This window comes from Rhinolophus ferrumequinum, chromosome 6 (assembly GCF_004115265.2).
Source record: "Rhinolophus ferrumequinum isolate MPI-CBG mRhiFer1 chromosome 6, mRhiFer1_v1.p, whole genome shotgun sequence".
Taxonomy (NCBI): domain Eukaryota; kingdom Metazoa; phylum Chordata; class Mammalia; order Chiroptera; family Rhinolophidae; genus Rhinolophus; species Rhinolophus ferrumequinum.
In genome coordinates this window covers 100,890,025-100,917,146 of record NC_046289.1, presented here as the reverse complement: position 1 = coordinate 100,917,146, position 27,122 = coordinate 100,890,025, and the positions used below count along the sequence as shown (strand labels likewise).

The 27,122-nt window shown below is 42.1% G+C and overlaps 1 protein-coding gene across 1 annotated transcript; it reads right to left on the bottom strand.

Moving 5' to 3' along the window:
* Positions 1–2,087: 2,087 nt before the first annotated feature.
* On the bottom strand, positions 2,088–27,122 carry TSPAN3 (tetraspanin 3). Its single transcript, XM_033108494.1, has 7 exons — positions 26,842–27,122; positions 13,629–13,820; positions 13,300–13,374; positions 11,692–11,793; positions 10,557–10,709; positions 9,472–9,555; positions 2,088–2,180 (listed from the first exon to the last, which is right to left on the bottom strand). Exons 1-7 carry the CDS (start codon positions 26,902–26,904, stop codon positions 2,088–2,090), a joined length of 762 nt encoding a protein of 253 aa, XP_032964385.1. The 5' UTR covers positions 26,905–27,122.

The window sequence follows — 27,122 nt, the reverse complement described above, 5'->3', positions numbered from 1 at the left end:
CCCCAGCTTTCTGGCTTCACTGCGAACACAGTCAAGTTGGGTCCAGCTTTCAGAGCACAAGGAAGCAAGCTGCCTTTTCGCCAGGCACACAGAGAGCAATGAGTGAAGGAGGGCTGTGTGCAGCTTGTCTCTTGGACAAGTTCAAAGAGTGGGCTAGCAGTTGGCACATTTTCCCAGAACACTTTCGTACTCGAGGCTCGGTTCTGTCATGCAGAACTCACTGAGGGCGACCAGTGTCAGCCAGCTCCAGTCGGTGGCCGGCGGCCACAGAATGGTACATACCAAAACCTGGAGCGGGAGGGGAGACAGGGCTGGGGTGGAAGGTCGTTGTGAAAGGTTGAGGACAAGCAAAACATTCTCACCCACCGTGCAACAAGTAGGACCTAACAAGAGGTGGGATACATCAGTGGAACATATCAAACCTCCTATACTTCTCTGAAATCATGAATGTTTTAATTAACCTCCTCTCTGTGAACAGTTCTTACTGCTCTTTCTCCCATCTTGTCCATCTTCAGGCAGGACAGACTTGCATGACATTCCAGGATTTCAAACCTGACAGGCCCAAAACGGAATGTGAACTCATGACCCTACATGTGGTCCTTACTAGCTTTCCTGTCTTTGTGACTAACTCTGTTTCCTCGGTTGACTGAGCCAGAAACCTGGGACTCACGCAGACTCCTCTGTTCTCCTCTCTCTGTCCTACATCCAATCAATGATAAATCCCCCCACTGTCCTGCCACCTCCAAGAACTGCGTCAGCCTCACTGAATCTGGTCACACGCTACCACAGCCACAGGGACACCTGCGGCAGGTCCACTCACATCACACATGGCTGCCTCCACCTGTCAGCCAAGTCTGACGTCGTGTAGGGCCCTGCTTCTTTCCCAGCCTTGTGTGCTAAGGCCCCGGCACGATGAGCAACTGGTAGCTGCCTGGACACCCCCTACCCCTCCCACTCCCAGTGCCCTCACTCACAAAGCCGACCCAGCGTCGGGCATGGGCTTCTCCTCAGGAAGGCCTCCTGGCCTCTCCATCTGTCACTACAGTGACTGCACTGCATGAAAGTACCTGCTGTTGTGTCTGCCTGCGAATCCAGGGCCCCGCAGGCCTTGAAGGCAGGACAGCAGAGGCCGTGCACAGTAGGGTCTCCATGTGTACAGGACAGGCTGAACTGAAAAGCATCTGCGGTTTCTGCATCCTAAAGCCTCTTTGGATTTGGCAAGAGATAAGTGTGCAAATCACAATGAACTGTGGGTGGCACCAACACTGAAAACACTACACTGCTGCTCTGGGACTGAAAGACCCCAAATAATTACAAACTACATGCTGAGGGGTGATATGGAGTTTATTGAATTAGATTTTCCTATTTACAACTGAGATCACATGTACATACTGTTTTGTGAGTCTACGTACATTATTTCTACGGAGTTCAGACTTACAATGAATGAACTCAATCTCACATACCAGATACACACACACACACACTCACACTCATTGTGTTAAAACAATAGTGCATACATTATACTCCTCCTATAAAGCCAGCTTTGATTAAAAACCGCTAGTTTCAAACATCAGTCTGATTTTGAAGATGAACCCAAATACACACTGTATGATCCTAAAATCTATTTTAGCCGTTTTGACAGTTGCTATCTTATTGGACTACAGTATATAGTTTTTAAAAGGACACTGACGAGGGGCACCCTCTGGTGTTAACTCCCCCTCCCTGCAAAAACCTTTGGCCAAGAGTTGTCCACTGCGAAGCCTGATGGGGCCCAGTGTCCTTGGGCAACAGACCCATCACCGCCCAGAGGTGAGAGAAGCAGGCCACACCCTCTAATTCTACCACACTATGCAACTCGCAAACGGTTCTGAAATTAGAACACTGTACTGAAAAAGGCAGGGACATGGAGGCAGCTGGAAGAGGGAACGAAAGTCATAGGTGGGTAGGGAAGTAGGTGGGCTCGTGGAGAGCCAAACGGCTCTGTCCAACACTTGTGTACCTGTGCTTTCGCTAAAGGAGCTCAGGAGGCCTGCTCAATCCGCCTTGCGCCTCAGAACACGACCACAACGCTGATGCGTGAGCCCCCACTATGCGTACGCTCCGCCACTGATGAGCAGCTCATAAGCAGGGTCTCTGGTCCTCCTGCACAGCACGATGCATGCACACAGCACCCCCAGCAGCTGCGGGAGGAGAACAACAGCAGGAAAGGAAGGCTGAAAACCTGCACAGGGCAAGTGCACATCTCTTTGTTGGCAACAGAGCAATTTCAAAGTTCAGTGACCTTGACCATCAAAAAAGCAACAAATAACAATAGTGAGAGAAGCAACATCTAACGAATACATTACCTTTCTAGGAAGTAAGTAGGTTTAGCTTCCCTCGCTTACACCTAAGAACAATCTGTGAAGCCAGCAAAGACTTAAGGCTCTCTTAATGCATCTGGCGCAGTGCTGCACAAAAGAATGTTTTGCAACGATAGAAACATTTTCTATCTGAGCTGTCAGATATGGAAGCCACAAGCCACTGCAGCTAAGGAGTTGCTGTTTGTTATTTTATTTAAATTAATTTAAACTAGGGTGGCTGGTTAGCTCAGTTGGTTAGAGCGAGGCACTAATAACACCAAGGTTGCCGGTTCGATCCCCGCATGGGCCACTATAAGCGGCACTTTACTTAAAAAAAAACACACACAAAAAAAATATTAAGATGTTACGTGGCTGCTGGTTACCACACTAGACAGCAAAGGTCTAGGAAGTGGAACGATCGAGACTTGAGGAAATTTGAGGGTTGTCTTTCTAGGCATATGGATTTCGGGGAGACAGGCTTCATAACTACCCCCAAAATTCAGTATATGAGTAGCCCAAAAGGCCTATGGTGGAAAATTAATCCTGTGCCAAAAAAATGTAGTTTGAAGGTTTTTGTTTCTTTCACAACTAGGTACTCTTTTTGAAATCCAGGTTTGGCTCCGTGGTATTACATACATGTTATTTAGTAAAGGTCATTCCTCCATCATTTTATTTTAATAAAACCTAATCCTTCTGTGGTAGCAAATTGGAATAAAGTCATGCCACATAATTTTGGATAAGCAAGAGGATTAAGCTGGGTTAAAGGGGAAATGATTCTAGAATTTTTGACCTGGCTCCTTGCAAAATATAAACAGTAACAAAAGAGCTAAATAGGAATGTTAACTTGCTGTTCTGACTTTCTTTGCGAGTGAAAGGTCTCTGTTCTTTGACTTTAAAAGGCAGGGCCCTCTGCGCACACAGGGTCCATCTTATGTCAACACAGTGTACCAACCCCTAACAGACACTCATGAAGCTTGAAGTGGAGACCACTAATGAGACACACACACACACACACACACACACACACACACACACAGAGAACAAGGGTATCCGCAAGCTGGAAGCCACGCCAGCCACCATCGGCCTGTGTTGTGCCCACCCCGGAATCTGCCTACTGCTGGAATCCATCCGTTTCATCACGTCAGTGTTTGCTGAGGGCTCCCTGGTATGAAGCGCCTTGGAGACACTGTAACAGTGGACACTGCTGAAAGTTTACTAAATATCTTAAGCCAATTCTAGACATGTTTAACATCTAATTCCTAAAGTAATATATTTCCCTTCACTGTACATCAAAACATTCTTAGAACTGCTAGAAAATCAAACACATTTATGTTCCCAGGCAATGTTAAATTGAGCAAAAAAACCCACTAAGCTCAGAAATTACTGCATTTCTGGGGAGAAAACCTCTCTTCCCACCTCACTTCCCTCACATTCCTTTCAGTTGTTAATGTCTACTGAAGGAGTCAGCATTCTCAAAATGGCGTCTGAAGTATCATTTCTTTCCTGATTTTTATTTCCATTAAGTCACCTTGTGTTGACTTGAAAACAGCTAAACAAGCTTGATAACCCTATTCATGCTTGGAAATGAATCTGTTTAAGAACACTAAGCCCTCCACAGTAACGTCTTATAGTCCAAACCTCACCACTAAGAATTACAGGCCCATTTCCAAAGTTTTGGCTATACTGAAATTTCACTGATTATAGAAATTTTCCAATAGACTTGGAAATATTATACAAATATTTCAGCCCCAGTGTTATTTCTTGCAATGACATTTCCCCTTGCAATATTCAAGTCACGAGAACTAATCTACACTTAGCCAAAATACAACCACCAGCAACTGCAGCAGACGATTACTAAATACAACTGGTGATTACAAACTGGGAGGATTAAAATGTTCTATGATACACTATGTAGGTGGCATTATGGGGAAATAGGGATTGTTATACAAGGTTATTGGAACTGTACACTGGAAACACTCTTTTCTGAGAGAAATTTGTAAATATCTATCAAAAAGTCACTCACATTCTAGCTTCTTAATTGCATCTGGCTGCAATTTTTGCTCTAGATTTTGCACACACAGAGAGGATATTCACTACTTGCATTTCTGTAATAGCAAGACTTATGTAAGTGCACATTAATGTAGATTAGATAAATTATAAAGTATGCCTCCCAAATGGAATACTATACAGCTGTAACAAGATATTAATTTGTTTTTAAGAGGCAGGTGCAAAAGTTACATATCAGTGGTGCCAGGGTGGAGGGTGGAGGCACAGAAGGGAGGTGGGTGCAGTTACAAGAGGGTCCCAGCGGGGACCTTTGGGGCGTTGGAACGGTTCAGCATTCTGACTGGTGGTGGTGGACAGAGGAGCCTACACAAGTCAGAAAACTGTACAGAACTGAATACACACACATGCACGCAAGGAATCTGAATACAATTAGTGGGTGGCATCAATGCGGATACCCTGGTTGGGATACACTGTAGTCATGCAAAATGCTACCATCAGAGGAAACTGGCCGAAGCTCACACAGGCTCTGTCTGTATTGTTCCTTAAAAGGGCATGTGAATATATAATTGTCTCAGTTTTTTTATAAAGGCAAGGGACAAAATTGCTTCCTGTAAGCTTCCATTTGAATAAAAAATACTCATGCGCTTGTCTGACCACAAAATGCTTCTGGAAGGGAACACAGGAAACTGGTAATAGTGCTTGCCTTCGCAGTGGGACTTGAGAACTGGGGTCAAGACTGACAGGGAAGCTTACCTTTACTAAATTTGTATTATTTGAAAAATACTTTATCAAATGGATATTTTCAATTTAAAAAATTTTCAAAAAGTTAACAATTAAGATTAATTTTCCCTAAAAACAAACGAAGAAACAAAAAATAAAACAAAACTGCAGCCACTCAAAAATTAGCTTCCCAAGCTTTGGGTTAAGTTTTTCAGGAAGAATTACTTAGAATATTTTTTTAAAAGAAGCCACTCAGTTCTAACTATCTGCGGGCCCAACCTGAAGTGTATTTTAACTTATTTTAAGGAATAACCAGCAGTCAAGAAGCAGGAAGAAAATGAAATAGCAGTCTCAACCTCCTTCACACGTGGCATACAGGACAGAAAACAGCCACCTGGCCTTGGAAATAGCTCTCGGAAGCTTTGCTCCTGGCCTCTTCATCCTGAGGACAGGCCAACTTCGTGTGGCTCCAAAAACTAACAGACCCCACCCCCCATGCTGCCTGTGCAGAGCCTCACCCAAGCAGGTACTCAGGAACTTGACAAATCAAAACCCAGATTAGTCTCCCTTATGACCACAGCTTTCAAACATGAAATGAAATTCAGAATTAATCATCTGTTAACTTAAGAGGCTGGCTACTCTCAAAGCAGTGAAATATCTTGCTGATTAATAAGCTAACAAGATTAGAAGGGTAGCAAAAATTTTTAAATCTCCTTCTCTTATATTAAAAAACCCTGTTATAATAATTAACTAGTGTTTTTTCAGGTTTTTCTTTCTTGGTCATGTTTGTCCTGCACAAACCTAGATCATTTAACTAGACTAGAGGAAGGCTCAGCAAATGTTTCTTACAGGACAACATAGTAAATATTTTAGGCTTTGTGAACTAAGAGACAAAATTGGTCTCTTTCACGACTCAACTTTGCCAGTGAACCACAGATGCAGTCAGACAATACGAGGTGTGATCAAATGGTGAATGTTTAAATTTAAAAAATGTATTACAGTAAAAGACACACTGCCATTAATCCCACTCAAAACACTCAAACAATACGGTGAATGTTTAAATAAAAGAAATTTATGACAGTAAAAGACACACTGCCATTAATCCCCCTCAAAATACTCCCCCTCGTTTTGAACACACTCATCCCACCATTCTTGCCACTTTCTGAAGCAGTTCTGAAAGTCCTGTTTCGTGAGTGTCTTTAGTTGTGCTGTCGTGGCTGCCTCCTTGTCCTGAATCATTTTGACTTTGGGGAAGAGCCAGAAGTTGCACAGTCCAGGTCCGGCAAATAAGGTGGATGAGGACATACTGTAATGTTTGTATTTGGCAGAAATTGCCGTATAACAGAAGTGATGTGTGACACGGAACATTGTCATGATGGAGGATGATTTACGGCACACTTTAAAACACACCTTCTCTCAACCGTAGCTCACACCCGACCGACTGCACTGAACAAATTGAAACTTGTCACACACTGTTACTAAGGTTTGACACACCGCTTCCTGTATTGAAGATCCCTGCCTTTCCGTTGGATGGCACTCAGCAGCAGCAGTCACGGAATTTTGTGATCACCACGGAAAGGCTCCGTGTCACACATCACTCCTGGTACAGCAATTTCTGTCAAATAAAAACATTACAGTGTGTCCTCATCAACCATAATCACTGGATCTGGCACTGTGTGACTTCTGGCTCTTCCCCAAAGTCAAAATGATTCAGGACATCGAGGCAGCCACAACAGTGCAGCTAAACACACTCATGAAAGAGGACTTCCAGAACTGCTTCAGAAAGGGGCAAGAATGATGGGATAAGTGTGTTCAAAGCAAGGGGGAGTATTCTGAGGGGGATTAATGGCATGTGTCTTTCACTGTCATACTTTTTTTTAAATTTAAATAGTCACCATATTTTTTGATCATACCTTGTACAGGAACGAGTGCAGCTCACATGATAAGAGGTGGTGAGCTAGATCTGGCCTACAGATGGTCAACACCCGAACTTTTATTGGTAAATTAAGCTAATGAGAAAATTTCTTCTTAAATTCATCTTTATGCCTTAGAACTTCAATGAAATGTAGCTTAACAGTTAACATCACAAATCACACTCAAAATCAAAGGAGACAATGCTTAAAACAGTTTTGATACAACATTACCAAAAATCATTTTTCAATCTTTAACATCATTTAAAACTGTATTTATATGATAACTCTTAGAGCTTCCCCTCTTTACAATCTGAAGGAAAATGTTAATGATATTTCAGTGCTATTACATTGTATATTTTATCCAGCTGAAGTATCAATTAACTGTCATGTCTCATACCAGAATTTAGGAAATTAATCTTTTGAAAATCTTAATTCTTCAATTTGTAATTAGAGGCAGAGTACAGTGGAGCCATGGTTCAAGCTTTACTGGTGGTCCTAAGTCATATTATGCTTGTTCCCCCTCATTTTCACGGGGACAGGAACTGGAGAACCTCCAAGTGTCCTTCTAGCTCTAGCTTTCTCTACCAGGATGGGTGTGCAAGTCTAAGAGCTCACTGGCTTTGAACTGTTTCTGCCTTTGCTCAGGGTTTCCATACCCAGGGAACCCAGGCACATCAGATTTTGAATATCAAAAGTTGAGAACATTTATAGGTATTCTTTAAAAAGGAGGAAACATTAGGGAAGCCTCTTTTATTATTTCAAATGGATGTTTTTTCCTTAAAACCAAAGTACTTTAATTTTCAAAGCCACTAGAGGTTTTGAGTCTATGTAAGTTCTGAATCCCTGACTCAGTCAGGGTGATTTAAGTCTAAAACGCATATGAGAGGGCATGCTTAAGTGACTAGTCAGAATATTTATTAGTTCACACTAAAAAATTAATGAAGAAATATCTGGCTGGTTAAGAAGCTTAACTAAATGAGGAACACAGCTAAAGGGATAGTTTGCATCAGTCTTACATACACATGGTACAGATTCCATGATCGAAACCACCACACAGTTAGTTCCAAGGCTTTCTCTGCTGCGTGCTAACGTGCAGCTTTATTACCACATAAAATCACTAGGAATGTACAGATTGGGATTTCACTTGGAAAATGTGACTCCCTCATTGTTTCATTATTTTCAGCTAAATGAATGTATGTGCACAGACAACCTAAATATGAACTACATCCCTGCTATTCAACAGATTACTGCTATGCTGAGCCACACAATAACTGCTTAGAAGGGCAAAGACCACGGCAAACAGAGCTAGGCTTTTAAAGGAATCATGTCAGGGATGTTTGAATTCCAGCAAAGTAAACAATCACCCTTTTGCCATTTTAAAAGGCACTGCCCACTAAATACACTAGCTTCTGTTCAAACATATGGAGAAGAAATCCAAGCAACTCACATTTAAACCAGCAATTACATTGGTTTTATCTAACAATTAAGATACTTACACTTTCTTAAAATAAATTCTCTAGGCCTGAAGCACATTTCAAGAACTAAAAGAACACTCTGAGAAGCAGATCAAATGCAAAGGGTTTTCAATCATTTTCAAATAGTTGGCAATTCTCAGTTTAAAGACTCTTCTAAAACATTCCTTTAACAGAATCTCTAAGATATACTATAGATATCTGAGAAACTAGGAATGTAAGTAGTTGTACCGGGCAGAAAAACAGCTTTCTTTTTTGTTTTCAGATGGGGGTGAGGGATAAGGGGTGGTTGTGTGTGTGCGTGTGTGTATGTGTGCACACGTGCACGTTGGGGTTTTTGGTGGGAGGGGAGTGCTGGGAGAAGATAAGTTAGTGGAAAATTAAATTTTCACTGGTAGGAGTTTGGAAAACAAGTCCTCTCAGCTACCAACAATGACATGGCACACTTCCAGATGTGCCAACTGATGGCACAGACTCCTTAATGGCTATCAGTCTAAAAAACTAAGTCCTGTAATACAGAAGAGGTTAGAACCTCAGTTTTCACTTGCAGGTCTTCTCTGTAAAGCAGTAAACTCGCTCCTGTCACGTAACAAGCTGGTGTTGTAGTACCACTCCTTGATTTACACATATAAACATATAAAACCCTTGAGGATACAGAAACAAGAACTAAAAGGAGAAACAATACTTTAAAAGACTAAAATAAAGCAATACAATTTTTAAAAATTCTGTCCCATTCTATTCTATCTCCTAAGAATACACTGTTGCACAGGGCACTCACTAATCAAGTTAAGAGAATCAGGCAGAGTCCCCTCATACATGGTTCCCCCATCCAGATCGCTAGATGGTACTCTGAAACCATTCTGGGTCTAGGTCTAGAGACAGGAGGCGGAAGACGATGGAAACCGGTCCCTCAGTCACTTCATGTACACAAAGAGTAACTGCACTTAGTGATGGAAACCATTCCGGGCTGACATCAGAGAATCAGTACACTCTGACTACTGCATGGCTAGCTGTGCTTACCTGAATAGCTGCAAATGCCAACGCCGCCCAGATAACATGCATCATGATTTCTTGTAGCTTCTTCACAACCAGAGCCTCACATCCCTGAAACACACAAAGTCAGCCTCATTAGATATCTTTTGTAAAAGTGAAAGCTGCAGGTCACATATGACTACTCACTGGCAGAAATGGAAATGACAGAAACTAAAAGAGGGAAAAAGATAATTAAAAAATAATTTATAGTAAAATAAAACAGCATTAAAGACAAGCAAAAGACACAAGGATGTAAAGTACAGCACAGGGAATATAGTCAATAATACTGTAATAACTATGTATGGTGTCAGGTGGATAGTAGACTTATCAGGGGGATCACTTCACAAGCTATATAAATGTCTAACCACTACGCTGTACACCTGCAACTAATATAATATTGAATGTCAACTGTAATTAAAAAATAAAAATTTTAAATAAAAAAGGGCATAAAATATATGTAATAAAATTTAAATCCTTAAAAAAAGCATTGAAAGCAGTGACTCCAAAGGATATGTGCACACCCACGTTCACAGCAGCATTACTGACAACAGCCAGGAGGGGGAGCCACCCAGCTGTCCATCCACGGATGAGTGGAGAAGCAAAACCAGTCTAGCCATACAATGACATCTTACTCAGCCTTAAAAAGGAATGAAATTCTGACTCATGCTACAACATAGATGACTCTTGAAGATGTTATGCTGAGTGAAATAAGCCAGACACAAAAAGACAAGTATTGTATACCTAAAATAGTCAAATCCATAGAGACAGAAAGTAGAATGGTGGCGGCCAGGGGTTGGGGGAGGGGAGAATGGAGACGGGTTCTTCAGTGGGCACAGAGTCCCAGTGTACCCATTGGGAAACAGTTCTGGAGATGGACTGTGCTGATGAACGCACAAAACGTGAATATACTCATGACTAGTGAGCTGCACCCTTAAAAATGGTGAAGATGGTTAAAAAAAAAAAAAAAAAGACAAGCAAAAGAGGGTAGAAGAGAAGTTCCAGGTAGAGATGAATCACAGAGAAAAACAGTTTACCAGGACAGATTCAGATTTTGACCAAGGAACTCCACTTACCTCAGCATAGAGGTTGGAGGGGTGGGCCAGGCTGCCGTTACAGCTGCTGGCTGTCTCTCGGCAGCAGCTGAGAGGGACGCTCTGGTTTTTGGTTTCTTTGAACCAGTCTGTATTTTCCCAGTCTGAGTAATTGTGAATTCCACAACAATGCAGCTATGGAGCAGAGAGCAGAGATTACTACTCACCAAATACTTACACCTGTGTTGGACTTCAGAGCTGTGTGCACTGCAGAGCTTTAAGCTACTCTAGAACTTTCTGCAGTAACAGAAACACTCTGTCTGCATGTCCACATAAGGCCGTGGAGCACTTACACCGTGGCTGCCGGTGGGACCACGGGCCAGAATGGTTAGCTTTAATCTGACCGCCACACAGGCACCTGGCCCTAGCCCCTCCATGAGAAAAATCACACTGCCCTCAGGAGGCGGTCTACAGCTAAGAAAGATGGGCTATCTTAAATGTGAAGTATCTGGTTCTTAAATACTGAGGGTGACAAAATATTGTATACACGACTTATATTCATCTTTTGTTATAGGTATCTATTGAGTACTACAATTTTAATACAGTTTTTTTCCTTTCTTAAAATGTGTATACATTTTTTTTTTTGGCACCCTTTGTATTATTTCCAATGACAGAGTATTTAAAATATTTTGTCTAAAACGTCTGGGATTTGCTTCAGAATAATCTAGCAAAAGATATGTGGGGGTCATGGAAAAAACAAGATTGACAAAAAGCTGACAATTTTTGAGGGTGTTTTGTGGGCACAGAGATCTGCTGTCTCCATATCTATTTCAAATTGTCCATGATTTTTTTTTTTTACAGTTTTATTTGTTGCCTTTTCTGATCTTGTTTTCTAAACATATACGCAAAAGACCTCCCACCTACTCTTAAGTCCTTCTGGGCTCCTACCTTCCCTGTGACACATACCTCTCTTTATCACCTCTCTGGCTAATTAATTTTGGGGGGAAAACTTGGATGCTTCTCATCTGACTTTGACTAGGTGATGAAAAGCTTTCCAAGGGTGAAGATAAAAACACTGGCCACATCATGGAGCTGAAGGCACAGGCTAACTTCCATAATAACAGCACAGTAAGTTTCACTTTGACCCTCAAGCCCTAACTCGCCGCAGAGAGCTCACCTGTCTCTGTACAGAATCAATAGCCCGGCTCGCAGCGTCAGGGTTGGTTCCGTTGTAGGTCTTATATACTTTCTGAATGCTGCGGTCCACCTCATCCTCCACCTGAATCAAAAGAAAACATTCAGTCCCTCTACCAGACTGGTGGGGTAGTAGTAGGCACGGCTCTCGCTAAAATACCTAATGGTGTGCTTGCCAAGTTGCCAGCTATGTCTGTAAATTTCCTATACGGAAACAGGTCTTCTCCCTTCCTGCCTCTATACAGGTTCAGGTAAATATTCAGACATGTTATATCACACAGGGCAAAAGCTTTCAACGGAGCCTGTGTGCAGAAGACAGGCTAACACTCCACTCCGGAGTTTGGAGAAAGCAGCTGAGCCTTGAGACAGATGTCCTAAATTATAAATGGATTGTCTTGTTTTTAAAATAAGTTTTCAGTGTATTCTCAGAAGACCTACTCATATTCCTTTCCTAAAGGAGATAAAAATAAATGACTTTAAGAACCCCCACAAGATACTTTTGGGACAAGTTATTAGATTTGCCTAAATATGCAAAAGGATTCAGTAGGTAAACAAAAAATATCAGTCCTTAGAACTGACACTTTACAAAAAGCTGCAGTCAATGTGAATGAGGAGACAGGAAATAAAACTCTTCATAACTTATTACTGCCAACTACTAAAGTGGCAAGAAAGTTTCATTTAATCAAGTGTGCTTGCACCCGATTTACCTTATCCTTCCAGGAAGATTAGACTGACCTGGTAATTATATCAGTGATGTGAGGAGACTATAACATTGATAACTAGATCAGACATATGGGCATAATCCATTGCCTTCTTTTTTTGGCACAGTTGCCTGGTACCTTATGTATGAATGATTTGAATATTAAATTGGCATATCATGCCTTGATCTAAAACCGTAACTTACCACGAGAATGACTCTATATGCTTTTACCATGGCTCTAAAGTTATGCCCAAATTAATTAATGTAAAGCAGTCTAGTTAGCCTAAAATGGTACCGTAGGCGGAAAGCAAAAGCTGGCAAAATAGAAAGGAAAGGGGAAAACAAAAGACGAGGAAATGAGCAGGAAAGAGGAAAGGGGAAGGAAGGGAGAGGCTGGCAAGAGCTGCCTGGGTGCTGGAATTGGCAGGACACCCAGGATGGGCGAGGTGGGGTCACAACTCACAGTTGTCTTGTCCTATGTCCAGGACAAGGCATTTTTTAAAGATGCAATGGAAAATAAAATCCTCAATTTAGTTCTTCTGAAACAGAAATAAGAAAACTTCTATTTCACCTCTCACATAGGGAATCTACAGGCTGAGGAAGTTTGAAGAAACTTCTCAGCTGACCAATGATTCATCTGTAGCTCATTCTGAGGTTATTTAAAGAAAACTAAATACCTACAAACTAGAACAGTAGAATTAACACTTTGCTATGTAAAATGAGGCTGGAAGTCTTGATCTGTAATTTGATTAACTTTAGATTTTTAAAGCAGTGGCAAAATTGAAGTAAGCCAAAAGAAAACGTTTCCTTTGATAAAATGAATTTGTTCTGTTTCACTTGAAACACTTAAAAACACCTTTTAAAACAATTAAATCACAATAGATAACATACCTTTGCTCTGTAAACGTATCCCAAAACCACTACAATAACTTCTGTGACAAAAACCAGGAGTAGGATGATGACAAACTGTAAGGAAACATTGTCAAAAATTAAATACAAATGAAAAATTAAGTACAAATGAAAAAGCAGCACTAAATACTCTCTTGATTAAAAACAATTAATGAGATAACTGCTACAAGTTTAAGACATGTGTTAATTCTGCTCCAATTATAAAAGCCAAAGAGTCTATGGAGTTTCAGGCTCCATTCAAAGCAGGTAACACAAATGAACTATTCCCACGTAGTACGATGACACATGTGCTCTGTGGAGCGCGAACTTACCGTGGCCAGTCCACACCGGCTTTCCCGGATTGTGGCACAGCAGCCGATTAGCCCAATAATGAAAAGCAGCGCTCCAACCGCTATGATCACTACAGCTGGGATGAGAGTGTACACGTCTTCAAAGAAGTGGTCATAGTCGTCATAGATGATGAAGACGTAGGCACCCACGTAGCACAAAATGCCAGCCGCCCCCTGTAGGAGACAAGATGAGAGGTACTAAGTCTGCGGGGAAAATGCTCCTACTAGGGTTATAATTCAGTGAGATTTCCCATCACTTTTACATCTATTTGTACACTTTTTTCAGTGACACTGGAAAGTCTCCTAATTTTTCATTAGTAAGAACATCTCTTTACTAAAATTGAAAAGTTTTCCAAATTCCATCTCCTTTTCAATTGCTGGTTCAGCTAGGACCAAGAAACCATGAATGTAGCAAGCAATACTGATGACAAAAATGAGCCCCCAACACACACTCCAGAAGGCTTCTCTGTCGCTCAGTTTCAGTCCAGTACAGAGCAGCGAGTGGTGGGGGCACACCTCTGCCCATCATAGCTGCCCTCAAAAAACTGGGAAATGAGGTACAACTGGCAGAGCCAGGATATGAACCCAGGCAACAGACTCCGGAATCTGCATTTATAACCTCTATGCACCCCTTGGGGAAAGAAACACGGTAACTAGCAACCACGATACCCATTTGCAAACAACTAACCCTCTGCCTGAGACCGTGAAGTGGTGAAGCCAGAGGGCTCAGTTATAGAGAACCCTGCAAACCCTTAAGTCCACTTAGTGCTGAGCCGTATTTATTAGGCCAGGAGCAGAGACCTTATCTTAAAAGCCATCTCGTCTTGATCCCCTCTTGCTTTATCTCCTGGGGCCTGGCTGCATCTGAGCTGCGACCAGGGGCCGGGCTGTGGAGCTGGAGGGCGGGGTCAACTGCGACCAGGGGCCGGGCTGTGGAGCTGGAGGGCGGGGTCAACTGCGACCAGGGGCCGGGCTGTGGAGCTGGAGGGCGGGGTCAACTGCGACCAGGGGCCGGGCTGTGGAGCTGGAGGGCGGGGTCAACTGCGACCAGGGGCCGGGGCGTGGAGCTGGAGGGCGGGGTCGTGCCCTGAAACCCTCTGCCATTGAAGGGGGAACAGCCTCGTTTACCCCTCCTGTAAAACTCCATACCCACCTTTGTTCCGGGGAGGTTACGGTCTTTTCTAGCCTGACCTCCCACAGCTCAAACACAACAAATAAATTCTAATAGAGTCTCACAACTCACGACTTGTTCCTAACAATTAGTCTTTAGAATGGTGCCTCTCAAACTAATATGAACAGGAATCGCCTGAGGATCTTACTATGATTTCATAGGTCGAGGGCTGGGGCTGAGACTTTGTATTTCCAACGAGTTCTCAGGTAAAAGTTCCCAGGTGATGCTGATGCTACCGATTCTTAGGCTACACACTGAGGACAAGGTCCCAGAGCGATCCAGGGAAAACGAATGCAGAAAGCTATGCCTTATTTCAGCGGTGGCCCCAGACCCCAGTCTCCACTGCCGTTGTACATAGACCGTGTTTCCCGGAAAAAAAGACCGGGTCTTATATTAAGTTTTGCTCCAAAAGACGCATTAGGGCTTATGTTCAGGGGATGGATATCATCCTGAAAAATCATGCTAGGGCTTATTTTCCAGTTGTCTTATTTTCGGGGAAACATGGTAATCTCCTCCGGCACTGTCACTGTGTACCAGCTCAATGCTGACAGCCCAGGCCACTCGCTTGTATGTGAGCGAGCAAAGACATTGTGAGAGCAAGTGCTAAAGATTTGGTTTAATGAGTTATCATTTGTAGAGCACCTTGAGACTTTCACAGGAAAAGTCTCTCACCATCCTTTAAAACTTAACACATAAATAATTAATCTTCAAACTAGAAAACAGCCTCCACGATGACATTGGAAATACTATTAACTCCTTTCAACCTGAAAATTCCGTTTATCTCTTAAGTCTATGTGCCCCAGTAAGCTTGGACGTCATCAGTAAATTTTCTTACAGCACGCGATTAGAATCATCAGATCTGGAAGAAAAAGACTACATTTATGTCAAGTTGAGAGAGTAACTTTTTTTTTTTTAAAACAACATGGACTTTTAAAAAAGAGAAGAATAATGCAGGCAATTTTTAAAAGTACATTATGTTTAAGCCTCCTCCTCTGGCCTCCACAGAGCCCGCCCCACCACTGGTTTTCTTCTACTTCTCTCACTGCTCACTCTCCTTCTCTCCCAGGCTTCGATCAGTCGGCCCTGTTCGTTTTCCATTTGTAGGCTAACCTCAGGCTCCCCTACCCCTGGCTTCCCCAGTCACAGCCGCTCACTACCAAGGCCCAGTGTGATTTCAGCTGCAAGTCCCACAAGACCCCTTACCCTCAACCTGCCCCAAACCGTGTCTGCCTCCTGCCCACCCCATCTAATCTTTCCTTATATTCCTATCACAGCAAAGGCTCCAGGCGTGGAAGTTTTCTAGTCAAATGTCTGAGTTACTCCGCAATCTTTCCTTGCCCTACCTCTATATCCCATCAAACGCCAACCGCATCACGTTTAGGACTGCCAAAAGATTGCTCGACTACCTGAACTTCTCTTCACTCCCACTGCAGCGCTCGTCTTAATTTGGGCCTCACCCTAACCCTCACTTGCTGACCCTCCCGTCCCTTGGTAGGTTCTTTACATAATCAGTTCTTTTTGTTAAAAATACAAACCAGATCGAGCCATTAGCTTGTTTAAGATCAGGATGAACTAGGGAGCATTTGAGATCTTGCTCCGCAGTGCATGTCTTCAGTTCAGCTCAAATGAGTTCTTATAAAAATTCTCAAATGAATAAATAAATCAAACCAGGATAAACTAAGCTGTTGCTTCTGGCTTTTCAGCCTCGGACTCCATTACCCCTCATACACCCTGAACAACAGAAAACTGTGACTTCCACATGCCCCACATCCTGTCACTTCTTTACCTATGCTACTCCTTGGAATGTCCTCTCTTCCTCTGCCTGGAAACTCCCTGTCATCCATTAAGATGCAGGTTAAATATCACCTCTTCCTTTTGGAAAACACTCATTTCGGGACAAATTAGGTGCCCGTGTGCACTCAGCTATAACCCCCTCTAAAGCTCCAAAAGAGCACTTATTAATTGCTGCAATCATAACTATACCTGTATCAGCACATCTACAGGGCACACACGTTCCCCACCTGTCAGAGCCGTATCACCTAGAACTGCTCAGCACACAGCGGGGACCCCCGTACTGAGTACACTCCATCACATCCCTTCCACTGAAACCACCCTCCCAGCTCCACCATAAGCTTTGATTCGTATTTGCTTTGTTTCAGTCCACGGTTTATACTTTTGGTTCACTATTCAAACTTGATTTGGCAACTGAACCCAGCTTACTGAGTTCCCGATGGGCAACATGTCTGGAAGACATTAGTTTACAATGCTGCACTCACAGCAGCCACACGCTGCAAGGGTCTCCGAGGTCACTGAACTTTGGGGCATGTCATCATGGATGAAGGCAGTCATAGGAGAGGGCAGAGGAAAAAATTAACGTTTGAGGACATTAATTACAGAAGAGTGTGGACTACTTAACACTGTTACCAAATACTACTTTTTATTGACTATGTGCCAGTGATATATAAACACACACATACAGACACACACATTTTGTTAAAAACTTTCAGTCCTCAAACTGAAATAGAAGAAATCCTAAATAGGAATCAATCATATTTGTCCAGTTTGTCTTCACTAGTCATCTTTCTATCCTTTGGAATCTTGGCTTTTCTTATTCTAAAACATAATATTTCTTAAAAGGCTTGAATTAAAATGAATTCCATTTTTGAGCTTCTAGTAAATGAAATTTTAGCATACACAAATCTGAATGAAAACAAGATAAAACTGGAAGGTATATGCACTCAACAATTAATCTGAAACATAGGACACTGAAGAACTACTTGTGTTTTAAACATAAAACAATGAATTTTCAACCTACAGAGCCCGCTGAGATTGGGAATGGGTCGAGTGACGTGTTCCCAGGGCTGCCCCCCGCCAGCCAGACTGAATCCCTCAGGTGAAGCTGAGAGTGTGAGAAGGCAGAAACACACACCAGCAGGTCACCAGGCAATGGGAGGCTAGTAGGAGACGCCATTTGTAAAGCTGCTGATTTTTTCTAATAGATTCCAGAGCAGTTTCTCTTCCCAGGCTGCAAACCAGTCAAAATCCACTTCACACAGCAGAGCTGAGAACAAAACAGAGCTCTCGTCTGACAACAGACAGTGGGAAGCAACTTATTAGGTGCACACAGCAAAGCATAAACTGCAGTGACTGTTGATATGAGACTATATAAACCAAATTACTAGTAAATAGAGGCTCTATTTTCTAAATTGAAGACAACTTCAAAATTTTCTTCTTTTAATGACATCTATATATAGTGCTTATATCTTCAGTTATAAACTTATGCAAATGACATCAGTTTCTTTGAAAAATACAGAGTAGGTGTGCCAATAACAGAAGACCTAAAAGCAGCCGCACACAACTGCTTTACCGACATCCAACCATCAGTCTGAGAACAGGGCTCCGCGGCCCACGGAGGGGAGGTTCTAAGTGATTCCGGACTGGAAGGCATGCGGACTCCGCTTTCGCAGGTCCTAGCACAAGAGTTGTGGCTATTAGAAAGGCTACACGGTGTGCCGGGTTCCATCCTTCTTTGGAAGGGTCACGATGGGACTGGGATCTATCAAAGCATCTGGGCTTTGCCAACAGAGCAGCTGCAGAGTGGGGAAAGGTGCAACAGGAGAGCACAGGAGATGCAGAAGTCAGGAGCAGCTGGACTGCTTTCGTCACCGCTGAAAAAAACGTGAGCCTGTGAGGAGAATGTATGCCAGGACAGTATGCTAAAAATAGCCTTTTTACAAAGTGAAGGGAAACTTAGGGGAAAGGCTGAGAGCTGAAACTAGAGAAAGAATTGTTTCTTAAAAAGCATTCTTATCTTTTAATACACTCATGCTCTAAATTAAGTCACAAAATTTGAAAACAGGAGGGACAGTTCTTTTCCACACCACACCACTCCAGAAGGCTGTTCCTCTGAAAAATAAAGCTATCCTGTTATAAAATTTCACAAGTATGATACTTCGTCTTATCCTTTACCCTACTACTACATACAGAGAAAGGTGAAGTCACTTTTAAAATAACAAATTGCATTGTTACATAAGATTGCTTTTTCTATAGTATAGAAACTAGTGTTTTGGTGCTTTTTTTTTGTACTTTTCAAATCCTCTGTGAAAGAAACAGATGATGAAATGCTAAAATTCACAAAACTACTAAATTATTTAATTTTCTAAGGACGAAGGAATATGACGTGAAAGGGGGCACATCAATCACAGTGAAACTTGCCACTAGGGTGTGGCATTAAAACCGAAACAGATTTGGTATGAGCTAGGAAATAAAACAGCTGTTGTGACAGTGTATCTATATGGAATTTTAGAAATGTGAAGGTAGAAGCATCCCACAGAATGTTTGGGTGAAGATAAAGTATTTCCCACTTTTTCTTGGTATATAGTAGTATATAGCAGTCATGGATTCATGTCCATAACTGGCAAGAATCAGGACAGCACGAAGACGAGACCAAAAGCAGTGTCTGCCAAGTTCTTTGTAGACTGCCCTTTGGCGTAATTTTTACCTCAAAGAAGAACTGGAGAAGTAGAAGTGACTGGAATGCGGAACAAAAAAGAGTCAAGTAAACCCTGGGTAAAAACCACTATACTCTAGACTTTGTAAGAAAGCAGATTTCAAAAAGGAAGCAGAAAGAGGAAAATGCCAATGGAAATCCATCTTATGTGCTATCTTTTAACATTTAAAGCAGAGTTTCCTGTACAGCTACATTAGTTTTTTTAAGTACCTCACTTCTCTCCTGCAAGGAATCCATTGGTAATTCTATAGAGTGCATTTCTGAAAGCTCCCCTAAAGTCCACTCTCGTGCCATTACAAGCGTCTTAAAATCACCTTACATCTTTTAGCATTCTTCTTTTAGCATTCTTCTTACCCTAATATTCTCCAGTCCAAACATGCTCTGTTTCAACTCTTACTCTGATATAATACGTCACATCATTAAACACAATTACTCCTTTACCAAGTCCAATGCCAATGCCTGAGTATTTCATTTACTTTCTTATCAACTTGCAAGGGAAAAAAAAGACTACAATCCAAAGATTTCATATTCTCTTTCAGAAATTAAAGCTACTCTTACCAAGAATTTCTGAAGCTATTAAAATCATTACATCATTTTCTACTTAACTACCAAACTGGTCAGTGATAAAGCCAAGCAGCATTCACAGAGGTGTGAGTGTACAGAAGGAAGGGCCCTCAGGACAGAATACAGATGAATACGACATAATCTTTGGAAGGCAATCTGTAACACAGACCAGCCTTTTGTATCTCCTAATTGCACTTCTGGAAGTCTATCCTTAAGAAAATAAGTCAGATGCAAACAAAGATTTGTATAGAAGGTATATTCATCAAAATGCTATAACAAAATTATAATAAAAACAAAAGAAAAAACCCTGGCATCCAAGGTATGTTACATTATAGCTCTTAAATATTTTGTTAAAGAAAAATTTGATAATGTTTGTGGTGTGTTAGAAGAAAAACACACACATATCACATACATTTTAAAAACACACCACGTCAACACTGTTTATCTCTGGATAGTGGAATTATAGTGATGTTAAGCTCTTGGTTAACTTTTTAGTGTCTTCTTTGAAAAGCAAATATTACCTGCATAATCAGCAAAGCAAATATTTAAAATTATATCTGAAATTGAGATTTTGTTGTTTTCTCATAAATGAATTCCCAGGTCTATCTTTAAACACCAACATAAAATGGGCATCTCAATCCCAAATATTTTAGGTACCTCTGCCAACCTCATCACTTTTCTTGAGTCTATCTGGCTTTGACACACTTTAGATGTTTTCTTATTATCTAACACAATTCTGATTCTTTCAGGATACATTATTCCATTTTTCCCCCCAGAAATATCACCTTTCACAGAGACAAATTAAGAAAAAAAATCTACTTGGGGTATAAAGTTTTGACAACAGCCACTTCTGCCATCATTATCAATGTCACTGTCATTATTGCCATTATTCTTAAAGAAATATATTAATCCTTTTACACCACTGTTATTCAGATGATACCCTATAGGTCATGTTCTTTAATTCTGCCCTATTTTCACTTTTTCTGTATTTGGTTTTTTATAGTCATTGTTTATCCAGCTTAACAAAGTTGTTCTATTTAGTCCAGTTTATACCTACCAAGTGAAAGACCCAAAAGTTCAGGTGCCAATGAAGTTGGGGATCAACCAACTGCCACAGACAAATGATGGTAGCAGCATGGGAATTGTCTATTTTCAGATTGCAGGACTCCAGGGGTCATCTGAGAAGGATGGAATTCATACATCCAGTTTTGGGGGTTTTTTGTTTATTTTTTTAAGACCCTCTGTCCCTATACCCTACTCTAATTGTAAAAACAGTCAGTTATTACTACAAGAACCTGGGGTTCTTAAGCTTCATAATATTGGAGTGTGTCCATGCATGGGTTTAGTGTTCAATCAGTAAAAGCAACAAAAATACAATATGTCATCATTTATTATAGACCCCATGTAGTAAATCAAAAACAAATATATAAACGCAAAAATCATTTTTCTGATCTACTGACTCTACCCAACTATTAAGGGTAGGTGGGGTGGGGAAGAGGAGGGGATATTTTTAAAGGAAACTTTGAGACTGTCCATGAGTATGATCTGGGGGGTGGGGGGTGGAAGGTGCACCTAGAGATCAAATTTGATGAAGTAGGAAATGATTTTGCCTGTCCACCCCTCCCCATGAGCTGTTAGACAGCAGGACTGCCTTTTTTGCTCTTTGTATCTCTCAGAAAGAGGTAAAGCATACTCAACAAGCAGTAATTGATTGAATGATTCTTAGGGTGTACTTGTTTGGTGAAAACGTAAATTTTTTTTTAAAGTTTATTGGGGTGACAATGGTTAGTGAAGTTACATAGGTTTCAAGCAAGTATAAATTTTATGAAATAAATTTTCTGCAAAAATCCTAACCTGAATTGGATCTTATGGAATAAAAGTCACTGAAATATTGCAAAGCATGATAAATATCCTAAAGCTAATAAACAACGTATTCCTTAAATTGCAACTAAAGAGAGCTTTTCTCCATATGGGCAGCTGGCTGATTCCGTGTTCCCAATGCTATGAGTTCTTCCACTTAACAATTATCTGGAGCCACAGGCGCCTGGTCAGCGGACAAGTAACTGAGAATGTAGTAAGACTGGAAACATTCATTTTCTTAACTGTCAACGACAAGTTGAGAAACAGGTGTTCTACTGTGTATCATGACTTGCTTAGTGACAAAGTTAGCTTTTCTTCTAGTGAACTGAAATACAACTATGAAAAGAAATCTGTTAGCTGAAGATGTGTTCCAATAACTTGGTCTTTTTCAGCAGTTATTCATGATGACAGAAATACAGGAGGCAGAAAAACAAATCCCAGGATGTCAGATGAAGGTTCTGGTTTAAAGTATCATATTTCCAATTCAAATGTGTCAGACGTGCTGGAAACATAAAATATATCTAAGGAGATTTGTGAAACATTTAATTATAAATTCTTTTTTTTAAAAAAAAGCATGAAGGTACACTTAAACCTTCTTTTGGTAATGTGAACATACCAAGTATATTCTTGCCGTAGGAACGGTAGGTCGTTCCCTGTGTTGAATGCCCACCCCACCCTCCAATCACCCCGAAACCAGCCCCTTCTCATAGTCCAGATTAAATTTCATCTCTTTGGCAGCCACCCAATCACTCCATCACAGCATCCTGTTTTAACCCTCTGCACAACACGTCACTATGTGGTATTTTTCTGGCTTATTTTTGATTGTCTGTCTTGCTCCACCAGAAAGTTCCATAAATCCAAGATCTTCAATGTCTGTTTCACCATTTTATCAATAATACAAGCACAAACTAGGAGCTCAAATATTTGTATCATATTTAACAAAGCAATTTTCCTTTATTATATGTATTCAGAGGGGAGTGTGATGTGAAAAGCTTTTTTAAAATGAGATAAATCTTAAAGGTACATGACTTCCAAATACTATTTGTACATATAGGGTATTTCACATGAGAGAATGATGACTAGTGAGGTGTCACATTGTGCCGTTGTTTCTACAGGCATTTAAAGGTGTCTGACCTGCTTGTGACAGTTCCTACTTTAGTGTTACTATCACCTCTCATACAGATGAAAAACAACAGCCTTACATAGATGTGCCAGAGTATAAACTCTACAAACATGGACAAAGCTTTCTCTTACAGTCCCTATAATGCCTAAGACACTTACGAGTAGAATAAATACCAGCCAATTGGTTTTTCTCATAGGGAAAAACAGGTAATTTATGTAACATGGAACTTGATTAAGTACTCAAATAACTTACCAGAATAAAAACCTGAAAATTTAAAAGTACTGATTTAACCTTGTTTTAGATGGGGCTTCCTGGGTCATATTAAATGGACCACCCAAATAAGAGTCCTGTGTAACCTTGGTACAAAGGTGCAGTTTATAGAAGAGGCTAGTGACTGTCACAACAGCCTTCAAATTTAGTCATGTACCTCAAACACTCCTAGCCATCTTCCATAAAGTATGACGGGTCTAGCAGTGATACACTTATGTTTAAAGCTATGCCACTCCATAAAAACAAAGAGATATGGGCCGGCCGGGTGGCTCAAGCGGTTGGAGCTCCATTCTCCTAACTCCGAAGTCTGCCGGTTCGATTCCCACATGGGCCAGTGGGCTCTCAACCACAAGGTTGCCAGTTGGACTCCCACAAGGGATGGTGGGCTGCACCCCCTGCAACTAGAAAGGGCAACCGGACCTGGAGCTGAGCTGCGCCCTCCACAACTAAGACTGAAAGGACAACAACTTGAAGCTGAACGGCACCCTCCACAACTAAGATTGAAAGGACAACAACTTGACTTGGAAAAAAGGCCTGGAAGTACACACTGTTCCCCAATAAAGTCCTGTTCCCCTTCCCCAATAAAAAAAAAATTTAAAAAACCCAAAGAGATCCAAGTTTATCTTTCATGCATTTATCTTTCAAGCCATGAGCCTTAATATTCTGGAATATGGGGAGAAACTCCATTTTCATTAAAACAACCTTCAGGTTCTAGAAACAACTGTCCCCCTTTCAGTGTGTCTTTCCAGTTACTTTCTTACTGCACTGTCCACAATGATCCAGCCCAAGTCAACGGTAACAATTTTGGCTGACAGATCATTTAGTGCCCAACTTAAGTATGTCATATACATGTCTATTTCCTATCACAGCTCACTGAACAAACTGCCAACTGAACCAGGATCTCATGATATTCAAAGATGTAGTTTCAAGTTTCCTTGAAATTCTGTAAGTGTTATAACTAACAGTTATCCACGAGCAGCCATTACCATGTGATAGTGAAGAGCTAGTGCACTGCCAAAGACTTAACAAGTTGCCCAAGGGAACTTAAACTTTTACTAGGCTCGATGCAAGGAACGCGGCGTACACTGTGGCATTAAAAGGAGGGAGGGGCCCCCATGTAAGAATACACAGAACTGCAGAACGTATTACAAATTCCCAGGGAGAACCAGTTAACATCTGATTTATGTACTTCCTCATAAAGCCTTATGTTTTAAACTGACAAGTTAAATAGTGCAGTTTAAATGCTGGTACAGGTTCTAAACAAGGCTAATATCATGTTTTACAGGATGTGACTCCAACATAGCCTAATGAGCTCCTTTCCCTTTCCAAATCTTTTGATATCACACTTTGCTCTAACACCACAGGCTCTAAAGTAGAGGACAACTTGAGTTTGCACACAGGGTCTGCCACACCTTGGGTGTTCTACTTTTAACTCAGTAAACTTCAATGTCCTCATCTGTAAAATAAGCATAACATTCCCTGCCAGATGGACTTGATGTGAGGACATTCCATATCAAGTGTTCAGCACAGTGCCTAGGTGTGCTAAGGACTCAAATGTTAGTTAACCATCCTCATCAGATTCCAGTACTTTGTCCCTAAACTAATCGTTTGGTGGGAGACACATCTAACAATACTGTTTCCTCATTAGTTATATTGCACTGATCTGCTCTATATCACAATATTTTTTCCCTGCATATTTGCTTAACTTCCATATCACAGCTCATAAAAGCTTTACCATCCTACTAACCCAGATAAAAGATGTTTTTACTACAGTTTGACTCTAGGTCTGGCAATAACCCACTATGAAAAGCACATGTGTTCAACATAACCTTTTCATGAAGAAAGTACCAATATACTTACACAATTTCTAAAGATTCACAATCACTTAACATTAATGGATATTTTAAAGTAAATGAAAATTTACTTATTTTTAAAATTTAAAGAAAATGGTTCCTGTATTTCCAATATTTTATTACATTAATACGAGCCCCTGAGCTTGAATAGCCTAGAATTCATCTGACAGATTATTCTTCAAAATCAAATAGTTACGCCCATAAAAATCACTATAAAGGGTACAAAACCAAGTCTCTGTGTTTCTTATTTGGGGATCCATGGAAAATCTTTTACCTTTTAAAAAGGCTTTTAACTCAAACTAAAGTATGAGAAGTGCTACTCTAATTGGAAAAGAAAAAATCATGGAAACCCCAGTGTCCCGTGGGAGATTCTGAATAGGTATTATACCAGTCAGGACTCTTTCCATAAATACCCTAAAAGACTCTACGCATGTGTGTACAGGTGCCTTATTATATGTAATTATCCTTTTATGCCACAGCAGCGGAGATACAAAAAGTGTCATCCTGTTTTTGAGGGGGAGAAGAGGAGATGCGAGTTGTAAGAAGAAAAGGACTCTTTCCAAATTAGATATGTGTGGGGGAAGAAGCTGAATGGCGACATACAAAAGTATGGGAAACGGGAATGTTCAAAGAGTGTACTGACTGTGAAAAGAGAAGTCTATCCGGGGCAGCCAGTGTTTAAGAACATAGCCAGTCATGAGGAAGGAAAGGTGACTGAGGACTTCAGTTGCAATATCAGGAGAAGGAAGGTGAACTGCTGAAAGTAAAGTCAGTCAAGTAAGTTTTGTTTTTCTTTTTTTGGGTGTTTTTTTTTTTAATAAAACAAAGCTTAATAAGGATTTATCTGGGTGCAAAGTCCAGCTGGACTAGAGGATAGACTCTTAGCGTGCTTCCCCGAAAATAAGACCTAACCGGAAAATAAGCCCTAGCATGATTTTTAAGGATGACATCCCCTCAACATTAGCCCTCATGCGTCTTTTGGAGCAAAAGTTAATATAAGACCCGGTCTTATTTTCGGAGAAACACGGTAGGAGCAACACAGTTTACTACAAAAGTCCCTAGTGAGAACGTGGACTAAGATGAAGTGGTTATAAACACCCCTTTCTTTGGGGGCGTGTCCAAAAAATTCATGAGCCATCTTTTACTGAAAGTGAACTCATCGGTTTTAAAATCTTGTGACATCCGAATCATATTTAACCAAAGTTTATAAATGCAGGCTCCCTACCCTCGTGACCAAACAGTCTGATTTTCTTGGTCGAAGGATTATTTGGCTTATCAAGCCGAAACCTTCGGCTTCCTGGGCTGGTAACCAGCCGACCAGCCCTCCACACACAAAGAGCTGTAAGTCGCAGTCCTCGCCAGAGTCGGCGGCGTCCCCGAACAGCTCACAAGCCTCAGGGCAGGCCTGGGGCTGCGGGGGCTCCGGGCCCCGACAAAGAAAGCGGAGCCTGACCCTTTGGGGAATGTCCTGTTTCGAGTCTGATGTCCCGAGCAAATGTGCAGGGAGCGCTCCCAGTCTAGGAGGCTGCTCCTGGGGGAGGAAGACAGGGGGGCTCGGCGCAGCCTCCCGCGCGGAGCCCCCGGCCCGGAACGAGCCGGCCGGGGCGGCAGCCGGAGCGCCGAGGCCGCCTGAAACCCCCGAGGACTTCCCCTCACCACCCTCCACGCCCCAGCCCTCGTCCCGGCCTGGGAGGGACCTCCCTCCCCTCCTTCCGCAGGACTCCGGCGCCCCGACACCGGCTGGCCGCCGCGGCCCCCGCCAGGCCCCGCGGGCACGTCCGGCGAGGCCTCCCCGGCTGCGCCGCCCGCCCCCTCGCCCTTCCCCGCCGCCGACCCCCGCTCACCCAGAAGATGAGGTTAAGAAACACCAGCACGGTCTTGGAGGAGGTGATGCCGCACTGGCCCATGGTGCCGGCGGTCGCTGGGGCCCTGCTCGGAGAGCAGACGAGGCCACCCCGCGAGGCCGCAATGGCGACGACGCCTCCCGGCTGGGAACTGCAGGCGCTGCGTGCCGCTCCCCCAGCCCCCGGCGTCGCTGCGCAGCCCCGGCCCCTGCAGGCACCTCGCTCCTCTGCGCAGCCGCTGCAGTCCCCCGACGACCTCCACGCCGCTCCCTAGCAACCGA